Genomic DNA, 15,402 nt, shown 5'->3' with positions numbered 1-15,402 from the left:
GGTGAGAGAGAAGTCCTCAGTCTGAGTTCAAACCCACTCTAGGACCACCTTACTATAAGACACTGGAAGATACTCCATCAACTCCACCTCCTCCAAGACTAGGTCTGAACAACTTAGGAAAATAATCTCCTTGTGGTTTTCCCCCCAATATTTTGACTGTGATTTGATTTGCAGTTATTTCCTCATCTTATGTATTTTCAAGCAAACACAAGAAGTAAATTATTTTGTTATAACCAGCTCATTATTAGATCAAACCAGAGCCAAACCGGGGCACGCAGGCAGCCTAGCGGTCTAAGGCGTGACCCATGTATGCAGGAGGCCCGGGTCTGAATTCGGCCTGTTGCCCTTTGCCACATTTCTCTCCACACTCTCGACTCTATCCACTGTCCTCCTCTGTCGAATAAAGGCACTAAAAGCCCAACAAATAAATCTATATAAAAAAATAAGAGCTAAACCATTTCTAAAAAAATCTGATGATTTTGACTTGTATTATAAATCAGATATGAATTCTTGTATTGAAGGGAATGATCATTTTTATGTCAGTGCCATTTTCAATAAGGAAAACATATGGAAATGAAGAAAGTGTGATTTCTGTTGTAGAGCAGGGGGTCAAACTCAGTCACAGCAGGGGCCAAAATCTGGATTCAGGTCTAACCTGAGGGCCAAACAGGGTCAAGATTTAACCGAAAACTATCAACCGTGTTTTCACAGGTCATGACTTATTGGGGAAATTAAACAGTCTTGATAAATGATTTTAAGATTTATATAAAAAAGGTCCACTTTATAAGTCCTAAAGGTCAAAACACAACAATTAATGTCAAAATAAAGTTTTTAAAAGGCAAATAATGAGATAGAGAGTTACAATCATGAGTTTGAAGGTCAAAATACAGATAAAATACAAAATCAAGAGTTGAAAAGAGGTCATAATAGAAGATAATGTTCAAAATTGTGACTCTAAAAAGTCAAAATATGAGATAAAATTCTCCATCAGGAATTTTAAAAGTGAAAATATGGGATTAAAAGTCAAAGTTAGGAGTCTAAAAGGTCAAGATATGATAGAAAAGGTCAAAATATGAAATAAAAAGTCAAAATTCTTAGTTTCAGTCGTAATCTTGGGATGCAAAATGAAAATATGAAATGAAAACCCTTATTCCTGACTTTTTATCTGATTATTTCTACTCTCTACTTTTTCATATTTTTATTATTTATCAAGGATTTTCTTTTTAATCTTCCAGGTTAAATTTACATTTCTATACTGGAGGAAATCTGCAGACCTCATTTCAGTGAGCCTAATTAAGATGGGCCGGGTAAAACTGCACCATGGGCCACATTTGGTCCCTGGGCCTTGAGTTTGACACCCGTGTTGTAGAATATTCTACAAATTTGCACTTGAGTGTTTGCATCCTATAGTATGTAATACATAACATCTCGGCTGTAAAAACAGTTTTAAACCGCTATTTTGACTTAAATTTGAGCTGAAAGAAATATTGTGCGATTTTTGCAGAGGGCCGTACTGCCCAGCCCTACCCAGGACAAGTAGGTGGCGCTATGTATGAAGTTTGTAAACCTATCAGGCATAAAGAAGAAACACTTCTTTGGTAGTGTGGTAGCAGCAGCTGTAGTCCGTCCTGCTTCCATAGATGTTTTTAAGACTCCAGCTTCATATCCAGCATGCAGCTCAGAGGGGGAAAAATGCTGCACGGATGTGGCTGTCTCTGCAGGGAGGAGCGTTTAGAGCTGACTTCACAACTCCACACTCTGACTATAACTTAGAGTGAGTCACAGGGGACCATTTGTTGATTCTGATGATCTCCTCTGTGCATTTAGAAAAGTGTGAACAAACCATGCATGCATATTTTGTGCAATATTTCATTAATGGCAACTCATATGCTTTTCCAGTGCAGTAAAACACGCATAAACACATCTGTAAATGCTAACTATGTGCAATAGGGCTATGTGCATTAATATAAACACTTTAACTGACCAGGTCAAGGGTGAGGTGCATTAATATAAACACTTTAACTGACCAGGTCAAGGGTGCTGTGCATTAATATAAACACTTTAACTGACCAGGCCAAGGGTGCTGTGCATTAATATAAACACTTTAACTGACCAGGCCAAGGGTGCTGTGCATTAATATAAACACTTTAACTGACCAGGTCAAGGGTGCTGTGCATTAATATTAACACTTTAACTGACCAGGCCAAGGGTGCTGTGCATTAATATAAACACTTTAACTGACCAGGTCAAGGGTGAGGTGCATTAATATAAACACTTTAACTGACCAGGTCAAGGGTGCTGTGCATTAATATAAACACTTTAACTGACCAGGCCAAGGGTGCTGTGCATTAATATAAACACTTTAACTGACCAGGCCAAGGGTGCTGTGCATTAATATAAACACTTTAACTGACCAGGTCAAGGGTGCTGTGCATTAATATAAACACTTTAACTGACCAGGCCAAGGGTGCTGTGCATTAATATAAACACTTTAACTGACCAGGCCAAGGGTGCTGTGCATTAATATAAACACTTTAACTGACCAGGTCAAGGGTGCTGTGCATTAATATAAACACTTTAACTGACCAGGTCAAGGGTGAGGTGCATTAATATTAACACTTTAACTGACCAGGTCAAGGGTGAGGTGCAATCTCGTCTCCAAGCACATTTATAATCATATGCAATATTTCACCATGCACTGTAGCACTACAGCACTTTACCGTCTGCCTTATGCACTTGAACTGCAATGGTCACTTTATTCCTGGTCTATCTTAAGCTAAGGTCCCCTACCATTGGGTCTTTGTATTTTATTGTACTATGTTGTCTGCTGTCTGATTTTTAATGGACTCTGTTGTTTATACCATCAACCTGCCGACGACTACAGATGGAAATTAGCCTCTGATCATCAATGTTCATTGTCCCTTGTAATAAATAACTAAAACAAACCCTTGAAAGTTTAGTTGTTATGATGATATCTGTGTTCACGTCTCATGCCTACTGTTCCACACCAAAGACCACATCTCCAGACCGGCCCAGTGAACCAGTGTGGTCAAAACTCATCCACCCAGGCCAACTAGAGCCAGATTATGGGCTCAAGTGTTCATGAATCCACGCCTCTATGATGTAAAAGCTCCACTAGAGAGTTTTCCTGATGTCTTTGCTAGTTTGTGTGAATTTGCCTGTCGACTGTCTCTCTGTCATCCATCATGTAGTTTTCAGTGCTGTGGTGTATTTCTCTCACCTTAATCACAATAAATCTTTAAAAATATTGATGTTTGATTCCAACTGATTCACAACCCATTACCTATTTATGAAATAACAGGAGACTATTTTAGGATGTACTCCAGGACATTATTACATTATTGTTATTGGGTTAGGGTTATTGCATTGAAAAGCATGATAAAATGTGTTTTTATGGTAATTAAGCCTTTAAAGTGGTAACATTTTAGCAGCTATGTTTGTTCATAAATCCACCTAACACCAGCTCCTCTTACGCAAAATATGAAAATAATACAAGCTTGACTGGACTCCTGCTTGCCGTTATCATGTACAGCTTTCTAAGGCTTTTAAACAGATCAAACACACTGTTTCAGGCTTTTCTAACAAAGGTGTGTGCCCCTGGCCTGTCCACAGTCCCTCCTTTCTCCACCTTAAAGAAACAAGCCGCTCTCAGATCTTCCCCTCACGACGTCATGTGGGGAGTTAGCCCCGCCCCCAGGTTCAGTTGGCCCTCCCTGCATAGAAGAAAGTTCCGCCCTCCTCTCCTGATCCTCCTCTCAGCTGCCAGCTCACCAGGATCAGGAGTTACATACAGTGTCACATCCATTCCCGGAGACGGAGAGATGGGTGCCTGGGGTTATATACCTGCATCAGTAGGTGCAGCTAACCGCTTAGTGACTCATGCCTAAACCTAACCCCCTTCAGGGCTCTAGACTAAACACCTGACCTTAACCCTAGGACTTAAGGTGGGCTCCAGAGTATACCCCACTACCCTGCCCTAACCCTAACCGCTTAGTGACTTACAAAATACGGTGTTATTACATAATGAATTGAAAATGTATTACATTAAACATAATGCGGCGTTATTACATAATGTGGCGCTACAGGGCTGAAACAGAGGGGTTTTTAGACATGAAAATCCAACACTGGAGTGTTTTTCAGCATCAAACTTTACAGGCATGTTTTGGGAACCTCTGAGACCATATAAACTGACTTGAAGGGGGGAAATATTTGACCTTTAAGATCTTATCTTCTCAGTTTTCCATTCATTTATAAGGAGTATTTCCCCCAGAAAGGGGCAGATATGGACCAGGTTCTGGTCACTGCAGAAATACAGGGCAGAGACACAGGACTAGGACACGGCTGCAGGCTGCCTGTATGGACTGAATTTAGGACGTTTCTTTGTTACATGACTATGAGCCCACTAAAAATAAAGTTTATATTTTGTTATTTAATCTGTGGTACAGCCTTTAAAGCTTCACTAAATCAGGAACCGTGGTCAGCTGGAGCTGCGGGTCACCTTTTAGGACACTTCACTGGATTTGAACATTTCTGTTGGAGTAGCAAGTAAACAATAAAGGTAAAACGTGTCCATTAGTGGCTTTTAGAGGTCTTGTTATCTGTGTTTTATATTTAGAGGCTTGGTCTTTACCTTGTTTTCAGGGCTGCCAACGAAAAAGTGAAATACTTGAGAATAAAGTGATAAAACCCCACATGGAACTGTGAGAGGGAAACCAAGAGAAAAGCATGAGCCGCAGCATAAATACAGAGTGTTTGAGTCTGAGAGACGTCTGTCACTGTTTCTGGAGAAGCAATGATGATAGGGTACTGGGACTTTCACTGATCCAGAATCAGAGCTGGAGTAAAGGGGGGGTGAAGCCTTGTCTGACTGGGCGGTGTTGGCTTCATACCCAGTTAGAGCGTAAAGCTCGTGAGTCTAGATGAAGGCTCTTATGTTGTACCGTTCCACCTCTAGAACCAGAACACACAGATCCAACATCACAGTCATCACACAGACAGAAGAGCTGAAGGTAAAGGGGGAAAATACACAGGTTAGGGTTAAACAGAGGTTAACAGGAAGGCACTGCACTACAAGTAACACTGCGGGTTCAAGCTGCCTCCAAACACTCACCAGAAACCTCTTCAACTTCTGACATTTCTCTTTAGTTCGTTCATAAAACACAGAAATCTGCCACAAGTGTTTGGAGGCAACTTTGACCCGTTAAGAAAGAGCAGCCATCCCTACCATGGTGACTCTGGGAGCGGACCGGCCAATGTTTTTCTCCTGGAAAACACAACCAATGGTTACTCATTACACTGTGCCTCTGTGCAGGAAATACCACACAACAATGACGTCACACTCAGAGGAGGAAATCAACAGAAACGACATTTTTTACACTTTACAGTCATTAAAACAGTAAAAATCACTTCATCTGATATAAAAGTTGACTGATGCCCACAACAACACAATGATATAACTCTGTTAGGCTGAGGACATCCTGCTATATTCTCATCACAGTCCTTTAATCAGAAGTCTCATAAATTATTCTGGGGAAGGAATTTACCAAACAAAACAATGACAGCAGAAAAATGATCATCATAAACTAATGACTGGATTTATAATCCATTAATCTGCAGATTATTGAATGAACTCTTGACCCCAGTAAGTGGTGATAAAATCTTTAAACATCTACAAACATAAAGCAGGGGTGTAGTGGGGGGGGGGGGGGGCTGATTACTGATTACCCAGGCCCACAGTAGGGAGGGGCCCTCAAGAAGCCTGCAGTAAAAAAGATGTTTTTCTTTATTTTTCCTTAGCATTTAGTGATGAAATGATTCAGTCAACAGACTGAAATTAGCATCAAAAAGAGTAAAATGCAATACTGGGGCCCCCTTTAAAATGTCCAGATGGTGTGGTCCAGTGCTGCAGAATAATACAGGTAAATTTAGACAAATATAGCTCATAAACAGGGAAATTATGGCTCAAAAATACATTAATGTGCAGAGATATCTGTAAAAATGAGGCAACATCTGCTGCTTGGCTAGCTGGCTAAGGGGGGTCCTGTGTGATATTCTCTCTGGGGGTCCTGAATCCCTAGCTACGCCCCTGACACAAAGCTACATCTGAGAATGACTTGTTTATCAGAATAACTCCAAAAGCAAGCATTATTTAGAACAGCAGCAGCAGTCTGACATTTAAAAAGCTTAACAAACAAATGTTGGAGATATTTTAATGACAAGTCACCAGAAATACCACAGAGCACCAGAGCCATGAGAGTAAACACTGTTTTACAAGATTAAAGATGGAGGTGTGGTTAAGGAGGATCCGACCAATCAGAGCATTCCATCTCCTTTCCCTCAGGTGATGCAGACACACCTCTGGGCTAACAGGAGCTTTACGTCTTTACTACCAGGTTAAAAATAGACTGCAGCGTTCTTTAGCTTCACTGGTGACAAAGTTAAAGCTGTTTAAGTTTCAGAACTAAACCTCGATTTTATTTTGATGTAAAGAAAACACTGATTGATTAAGGAGATGTTCTGTAGATGCTGTGCAGCATGGAGCTCTGAGGTCTAGGACATCCTCAGTCCTTCACTCATCTCTGTATGATCCCACTGGTTAACATAGGCTCAACTCTGATTAAGGCTATACTAAATCTGCTTCCATCATCACTGTGTTATTTTTATTCATGTGGAAAGTTCTGGAAGCTCCCATCTCTGCTCTGTGACTCAGTCACAACATCTGCTTTTGTTCTCTGTACCTGAAATGAGTAAAAGGAGTTTCAGGTACGCTGCTGCTGCATGAAGACATCAGAGGAAGATGCTGCAGGATGAAGATGTTCTGACTGACTTCCCCTCTGCTCTGTGACTCAGGATCAGCTTTTCTCTGAGTGGAACTGCTCCGTTTTTATGTGTTCTGCTGTCTGTCCTGGCCAGGACACTCTAGTTAGGCATTCCTAAACTCAGGGAGGTTTTCCAGGTTAAAAAGTTAAAACAGAAACAAATGAGAGTATTTTTATAAGCCTTGGTATTTCTAATGTGGTGTTACTGAAAATGACAGCCTTTAAAAATCATTTTCAATCATCTGAAATCCTCCTGACTAAAAACACTGATGGTGAAGAGTTGGAATATACATTATATTGCCAAAAGTATTGGCTCACCTGCCTTGACTGGCATATGAACTTCAGTGACATCCCATTCTTAATCCATAGGGTTTAATATGACGTGGGTCCACCCTTTGCAGCTAGAACAGCTTCAACTCTTCTGGGAAGGCTTTCCACAAGGTTTAGGAGTGTATTGATGGGAATTTTTGACCATTCTTCCAGAAGCACATTTGTGAGGTCACACTGATGTTGGACCAGAAGGCCTGGCTCTCAGTCTCCGCTCTAATTCATCCCAAAGGTGTTCTGTGGGGTTGAGGTCAGGACTCTGTGCAGGCCAGTCAAGTTGATCCACACCAAACTCTCTCATCCATGTCTTTATGGATCTTGCTTTGTGCACTGGTGCACAGTCATGTTGGAACAGGAAGGGGCCATCCCCAAACTGTTCCCACAAAGTTGGGAGCATGGAATTGTCCAGAATCTCTTGGTATGCTGAAGCATTCAGAGTTCCTTTGACTGGAACTAAGGGGCCAAGCCCAGCTCCTGAAGAACAAGCCCACACCATAATCCCCCCTCCACCAAACTTTACACTTGGCACAATGCAGTCAGACAAGTACCGTTCTCCTGGCAACCACCAAACCCAGACTGGTCCATCAGATTGCCAGATGGAGAAGCACAATTGGTCACTCCAGAGAAGGCGTCTCCACTGCTCTAGAGTCCAGTGGCGGCGTGCTTTACACCACTGCATCCCATGCTTTACATTGCACTTGGTGGTGTATGGCTTGGATGCAGCTGTTACCATGGAAACCCATTCATGAAGTTCTCTACCACTGTTCTTGAGCTAATCTGAAGGCCACATGAAGTTTGGAGGTCTGTAGCCATTGACTCTGCAGAAAGTTGGCCACCTCTGCGCACTATGACCTCAGCATCCTCTGACCCCGCTCCATCATTTTACGTGGCCTACCACTTGGTGGCTGAGTTGCTGTGGTTCCCAGTGGCTTCCACTTTGTTCTAATACCACTGACAGCTGACTGTGGAATATTTAGCAGCCAGGAAATTTCAGCACTGGTCTTGTTGCCCAGGTGGCATCCTATCACAGTACCACGCTGGAATTCACTGAGCTCCTGAGAGCGAGCCATTCTTTCACTGATGTTTGTAGAAACAGTCTGCATGCCTAGGTGATGATTTTATACACCTGTGGACATGGAAGTGACTGGAACACCTGATTTACACTATTTGGATGGGTGAGTGAATACTTTTGTCAGTACAGTGTAACAGACATTCTTCATTTATTCTTAAAATATAAGGACTTTAATCTCATAGATTAAAAACTATAAACTTGTTAATTCTTCAGTCGTGTTAGTGTGTGATTTTAATTTCATTTATTAACACCGTTAATGCTGTAAATTCTTTACTCTGGTACCTTTTCAGTTTTAATCTAGTAAATCTACAGCTTTAATCTGGTAGTATCACCACTTTATTCTCTTATATCTTCATCCTGGTAAATTTATGACTTTAGCCTTGTAGTTTTAGGACTTTTTAATCATAGCATAAATCTAAATGTCTTCTTATGAATTTACAGCTTTAATCCTGTCATTATATTCTCCTCTGAGAACTCTGCTCTGGTGAATTCATGATTTAAATCCTGTAAATTCATCACAAATGTACGACTTTAAAGTTGTACGACTGTATTGAAGCAGATTTATGACTATAATCTCAATTTCCATCATTAATGTTGTAAATGTTAAACTTGAATCATGTTCTATTACGACCTCCTTCCTTCATGACTACAACCATGTAAATCTACCACTCTAGTCTCGTACTATTACAGCGTAGATGTCATGCATTTATGGCTTTAATATCGTTGATTTCTTACTTTAGTCTTGTAAAATACCAACTTTGTTCCCTGAAGACTTTTTCCAGTAACAGTGTGACATAAATCATGGGATTTATTGACATGAATTTTGTAAATCTATGATTTTAAACTCATTAATAATTTTATTTTATTATATAAATCTTGTATTATTCCGACTTTCTTCTCCCATGACTTTAACTGAAAATCTTAAATCAATAAAAAAGTCGATGCATTTTCTCCCGTCAGTTTCGATGTGATTCCTGCAGCTCTGCTCTGATTGAAAAATCTCAGTGCTGAGATATTAAGTGTGTAATATTTCAACTGCTAATAAACTACAGCGCTCTGTGCCGGCGTGATGACACGGTGAGTAACAGCTCTAAGTCACATGTCTCTGTCTCTGCCCAACACAGAAACAAACACACCAGCCACGCCGGAGCGTGGGAGAGGACAGAGAGGAGTCCGAGTTTGGAGACTGGGGCCGTCAGAGACGAGGGAGGAGAGGGTAATGAGAAGAGGGGAGGAGGAGTGAAAAGTCACTGTTGTTCCTGCACCCTGATACCGGCGAGCTCCGACCATGCAGCACTTTGATCCATCACTATCGATTTACCCTCAGCTCCTCATCGCCGCTGCCTCCTACACTCACGCTGCTGCAGGGACGCTCTGAACATCACGCACTGCCAGCTGACCTGAAACCCAGTGACCAAATGAACCTCTGGTCTGGATTAGCCTCCTGATAAGAAGTCTGCTGGAGGTACAGCCATGAGCAGGAGGTGCAGATTTCTCCACAGGAGTTCACTGATAACAGCCGCATGTTTACACGGAAGCTCAGTGAGGAGATATGTGAGCTTTACTGCAGAGACGTGCTGTTAGCATAGCATTAGCATTGCTAGTGTTAGAGGGTGGAAGGCTTCAAAGCCCGTTAAGAACCTGCAGAGGTCTTTACCGTGCTGTAAAGACAGGATACAAAACATCCAGCAGTTAGACGGACTGACTGACAGACTGTCACCATAGCCACATCCATAGCCACATCCAGAGTCCACATCCAGCTGGGGTAGGGGTGTGCCAGTGATAGTCAACGTGTGGCTCTGGAGACTCACGTGGCTCTTTTACGTCTTCATTAGAAATATTAAAAACCTTAAAAAGAGAAATGACCAGCTTCCTTCTCTGTACAGTAGGTTCTAATCTCAGTCTCTGTGTATTTACACTGCCTTTATTTGCGATTTTTCAGCCCTTTCCTCAATTTTTTGCCACTTTTAATCAATTTTTGCTGCTTTTAGCCCCTTTTGCCACTTCTGTTTCCAACATTTTTTCCCATTATTGCCACATATATCCTGCTTTTTGCAATTCATTTTCCCCTTTCTTGCCACTTTTGTCCATTTAAGCTGCCTTTCGCCCCTTTTTGCCACCTTTTTGCTACTTTTTGCCAACTTCAGTCACTTTTCACTCATTTGTTGCTACATCTTTGCTGCTTTTTTGCCATTTTGGTTCTCTTCCTGGTCAGGGCCTTTCTGTGTGGAGTTTGCATGTTCTCCCTGTAAACCTGTGGGTTCTCTCCAAGTTCCTCCCACCACCAAAAACATGACTGTTAGGTTGAAATAGTAGAAATATATTTGCTTATATTGAGTATATTTCATTTATTTTTAGACTGTAGGAAGTTCAGATTTTAGCAATATCAGCTTAAAACGGCATTTTCTGCCTATTTTAACTCTTTTGAAGGGTTTTGCTGACTTACTTAGTTCCAGATTTAACCCTTTACCTACTGAGCCGGCACTGGAGCTGTGTTTTATATGTCTGGAGTTTTATTACCGTAACTCTGTCAAAGTTTGTCTGATCAGAAAAATTCCAACAGTGCTGGAAAGCTGAGAATTGTGGTCATGTACACATATATGGTTCATTACGGTACTATAACCATATGACGTGGGCATTCATAGCAAAACACCAGAAGTATCACGAGACCGCTACACGGATTCTCAACACTGTAACTCCTGGAAAGTTTGCTCAATCTAAAAAATTCCAACGCTGACAGAGAGCTGAGAATCTGTGCTTTCCAGATTTATATGATGTGTGGTATATATATTACGGTAATGTCGACCAGCACCGTGAAAATGTCTGCTTTGGCAGAAGACGAGTGAGAAAGGAGGGTGAAGGAAGAGAGTCAAAGGAGAGCGAGTGAGAGTGGTGTTTAGTTTTCTAAAAATAGCGTTAGATAGTGGCATTTGTGCGTGTCTGTCATGTGCAATAACAACATGTTACTGAGAATGCTGAGAATGCATTTTTCCACCTTTATTTGCACTAGTTGTCTCCTATGTATATAGTTATCTTTTGCACTGTGTTTTGCACACCCAGAGTCCTAGACTCCAAAAATGACTGCTGATTGTTCTGAACATGTATAGGTTCACATTTCAAATGTCAAATCAAAACTTCATGAGCAATAACAACATTTCTTCTCATAAAAGCCATGAAAAACAAATCTGTTTTTGTGTTTTTCTTCTTTTAAACTGCTGATAATTCCATATAATGTGCAATAATCATCAACCAGATGTTGGAAAGTCAAGTTCAAGTACTCCTGGGAAAAGGGACCAAAGCTCTCAGACTTAGGGCATTTCCTGATTATTTTACAGTCAGAATAACAAAATATGTCCAAATCGCCATTTTTAGACTCAGTAGGTAAAGGGTTAACAATCTTTTTCTAAGAAATCCTATCAAGTCAAATCATCTCACTGCATGGACAGATCATTTCACTAGTTTTGAGTACCTTTCCTCTCAGATTTAGTGTTTTTATCTTAAATGGAGGCACCCTTTGTTGCAGTGTGTCTTGCTCTGATTGGCCCATGATGCCTGTGACAGACAGAATGTTTGGCTAATAACTTTACAAGAACTTTTTGAGAAGTCCTGCCCTTTCCAAATGCTTTGGGACATTCCCCAGATGAATGTGGGATCTGGAGTGTGGTCATGACAGCAGGTTAGCATCATTTATATTCTGTGTGGTGTTTTCTCTGCTGTAGCCGGTGTAACGTGTTGATCCGACTCTAAAGCTCGGCACTAAGGCTCTAAGCAGCGACCACAGAGCTAAGCTGGTCTGAAACCATCACTACAGTCTCTGCAGCTCCACTGTTTCCATCAGGACAGTGGAGAGATCAGGAGGGAGGCTGAACTAAATATTTATACATAATAAATAGTAATGTTCCCATCATCTCCAGGTTGTGTCTCAGTCTTGAGCCAAACAAACATCAAACATGTTCAACTGCACCTTAATGCAGGAAATAACACCTATAACCTTTGAAAAGTCCCACCCACCTCTCTGACACTCATCCAGGCTCACCTAGATGAACATGCAGACAAAGACCCTGGTCTTAGAGAGACTCTATTACATGGGCTGTAGAGTTCATGGGGTCCACCCCCTCCCACATTACAGGAATCCTCCACCCCCCCCCAGCAGGGACATCAGATCCTAACAAAGGCTGTGGGGATGACAGAGTGAGTCCTCGGGGGTAAAAACCCTCCACGGCCATCAATAAGCCGGCCTTGCATTACATGTCCGATGGATTTATCAAGCCATCGATAGGTTATTGACCGAAGAACGCTCAAGGTCATTTCTCAGGAAGCTCCTGCAGCCGAGCAGCGAGGTTAGCGTCAGAGCAGCTTCATGTTTCTCCGAGGAGCCATGAGGGCAGATTTCAGCGCCTCATGAGGAAAAATGATCGTAATTCATCTGAGAAGGGTTTATCAAGAGATACTGATCAATAACTGAGAGGAGACGCTCAGAGCCAGCAAGAAAAGAAATGACTTTATTCAGTGGGTTCTGACTTTCTATGAGGGCATGAAGGGATCAAAATGAACAGTAAATCAAATCCTCTCACATTCACACCCTGCTGTGATCCAGCATTTTAGACTGTTATACACCACCACAGCAGCTCTGACCATGTTTGCTCAACTCATTTATATTCATTAATGAGGAGATGCAGAAACGTCCGGCAGCAGCAGGCTGTGGTCCTGCTGTCCCCCTACCACTGAACTAAACTCAGGATAACAGCTAACCATGTCTCTAACACACACACTGAAAAAACTCCAGCTTAGCAAGACGACTGGTCTAATGTCAGATCACAAACATAAATATTTATACTAAAATATTCTACTCAAGACTCACCTGGCATGTCAAAATAAAGATCTCCTGTAAAGACTGAAGGGCTAACTGGTATCTAAGAGGTTAAGAATATCAGGAAATGTCGGCGTAAGCACAGAACCACTGTAAATGCTGTAGTCGATATGCCAAGCCTGTAGGTGGCGCTGTAACGCTGCCATGGAAATGCACCAAAAGAGAGAGGAAGACTACGGAGCATGCTCATTATCTATTATAACACTGGTTCCCAACCTTTTTCCCTTTGGGCCCCCTACTCACATTTAAGGAAGCTCAGCCCCCCAGGACCACATCATTCACATTACTGACAACGTCCAACATAACAGGCCCACATTGTTCTAGACTAAAGAGCTAGGTATGAACTGTCTGTTATTAGGACAGTGCATTAGGGACACTGAAGAACAAAAGAAAAGGTCATTTCAAGAAAAAAAAATACTCTAGTTTAAAGAGTTAATTTATGGAAAAGGGATGTTTTTAAGACTTTAAATGTTCCTGAACTCTGAATTATAATTATTAAGATTACAGTAAATCTGACCTCTGTTTTTAGGTTGAGTTCTTGTAAAATTTTGACTTAAAAATTTGAAATCTTTGAGTTTCTAATGTTAAATTCCTGACTTTTATAAGACTTTTATAAGACTTCGTAATTTCAGAAGTGTTGTGTTCCCTGCAGCAGATTCACGTGAGATGAGATTTTACGAGAATTGCAAGGCCTATGCCCAAAACTCCCTTCAATGGAAACGCATTCAAAGTGCAATTGCACTTAATTGAAATTTAAGAAATATTGCTTTTATTTGGCAAAAAACTGTCATGGAAACCCAGCTGGAGACGTCCTTCCTGTAGTCCTGTCCTGCAGACTGATGACAGCCTGCACAAACAGCAGAAAACCAAAACATGAAAAATGGTGAATATCAGACGGAGCAGAATCACTGCAGGCTCTTATTCTGGTTTATTAAAGATCATTAGGAGGACAATTTAAAGCAGGCTCTATAGAAAAGTCTTTTTCTTCTGCCTTTATTTCCATAAACAGTTTACCAAACCTTCTCATGTGCAGGCTGGAAATTCAAAAATAAGTAAATTCAACAGTTTGGAGTGTCTGTAGGGCATTTATGTGGCCGGGATATCAACCAGGTATCAATATTGTTTGATTTTAATTGTTTAATCAAAATTCTAAATCCTGGTATGATGAAAACTATGAGACAGAAACATGTCGATGATTAAAGTGAGAATAAACTTCTCTTCCCTGGTTTAAAGTGATGACTTTTCCTGCTGTCATGTAGACGACCCACCTCTCTCCATTCTGTCTTAATCATGGAGTACATATTATTAGTAGTAATGTTGTATTTTAGTGTAGTTTGTGCATGTGTAGTGTTTTACAACATGGCTAACAATCCTCTGAGCTCTATGACAGCCTCTCTCTGCCATGGAGTCCATTTTTAGCCCCAGATATGAAGCTCATGTTTCTACTTTTGCTCTCAGAGGTTAACACAAAACTGCGTCTCTGTATGAGGTCAGTCTGGCTGCTCGTGTTTGTGGCGGTGCTGTAAAAGCTGCAAAAGCTCCAAACAGATCTGTTTCCAGGCCTGAGTGCTTCTCCAAGGTTATTTAGAACCAAAATGTGACAGGAAACCTTGGAGCCCACAGCGCATGGTTAACAGTTCTCCTGACTCAACATAATGTGGAGTATTTACGACGTGTGTGCAGTGTTTTAGTCTCCACATTATGCAGCGTATTTATGATGTGTGCAGTGTTTTAGTCAACAGGAGCTTGTAAGGTTAGAGAGAGAGCTGCAGGAGGATTCTGAGTTTCCCCTCAGTGATGCACGAGCAAACAATCGTCTCACAGCGTGTTCATGTGGAGCCGAGGAAAACTGCAGAAAGCCTCGGCACAGACCTTCTGAGCTAGACTGTTTTTATAGTGAAACTCCCATTAATGTAGGAGCACAGGGGTTCAAATATCTGTATTTTTTCCAGTAAGACGGACTGAAAACTTCTGAGTATTACTACACTGAATGTGTCGACACATCAGGCCCTACTCTGACAGCAGCTGCTGCAGGGTCGGTGAAAAAGACGACGGCTTCAGGTGGAAAACAGGAAAAACGTGAACTGGAGATGGAGCCTACATCATTCTAGTGTAACCTTGTGTTCACCTCTAGGAGATGTTCCTCGCTAATTTCATTTAGCTTCCAAGGGTCATTGCACACATGCATCGTGAACTTTTAAAGGACTAAACCAAAGAAAACCTGCCCACATTTCTGATGCATCTTCAGAACATCAAAAACACACTTTAGACCAGATCTAAGGTGGTCTGAGACC

At 41.4% G+C, this 15,402-nt stretch overlaps 1 protein-coding gene across 1 annotated transcript in view; it reads right to left on the bottom strand.

Moving 5' to 3' along the window:
- The window catches only part of LOC121528762 (protein shisa-6), a 210,357-nt gene that overhangs the window by 66,207 nt on the left and 128,748 nt on the right, over positions 1-15,402 (bottom strand). Inside the window, exon 5 of the mRNA XM_041816340.1 lies at positions 5,246-5,284. Coding sequence (XP_041672274.1) covers positions 5,246-5,284 — 39 coding nt within the window. The remainder of the gene's footprint in view (positions 1-5,245; positions 5,285-15,402) is intronic.

Source organism: Cheilinus undulatus, linkage group 20 (genome assembly GCF_018320785.1).
Source record: "Cheilinus undulatus linkage group 20, ASM1832078v1, whole genome shotgun sequence".
In the NCBI taxonomy this organism is placed as follows: Eukaryota; Metazoa; Chordata; class Actinopteri; order Labriformes; family Labridae; genus Cheilinus; species Cheilinus undulatus.
The sequence above is the reverse complement of the archived record's forward strand: the minus strand, read 5'-3'. Positions and strand labels throughout refer to the sequence as shown.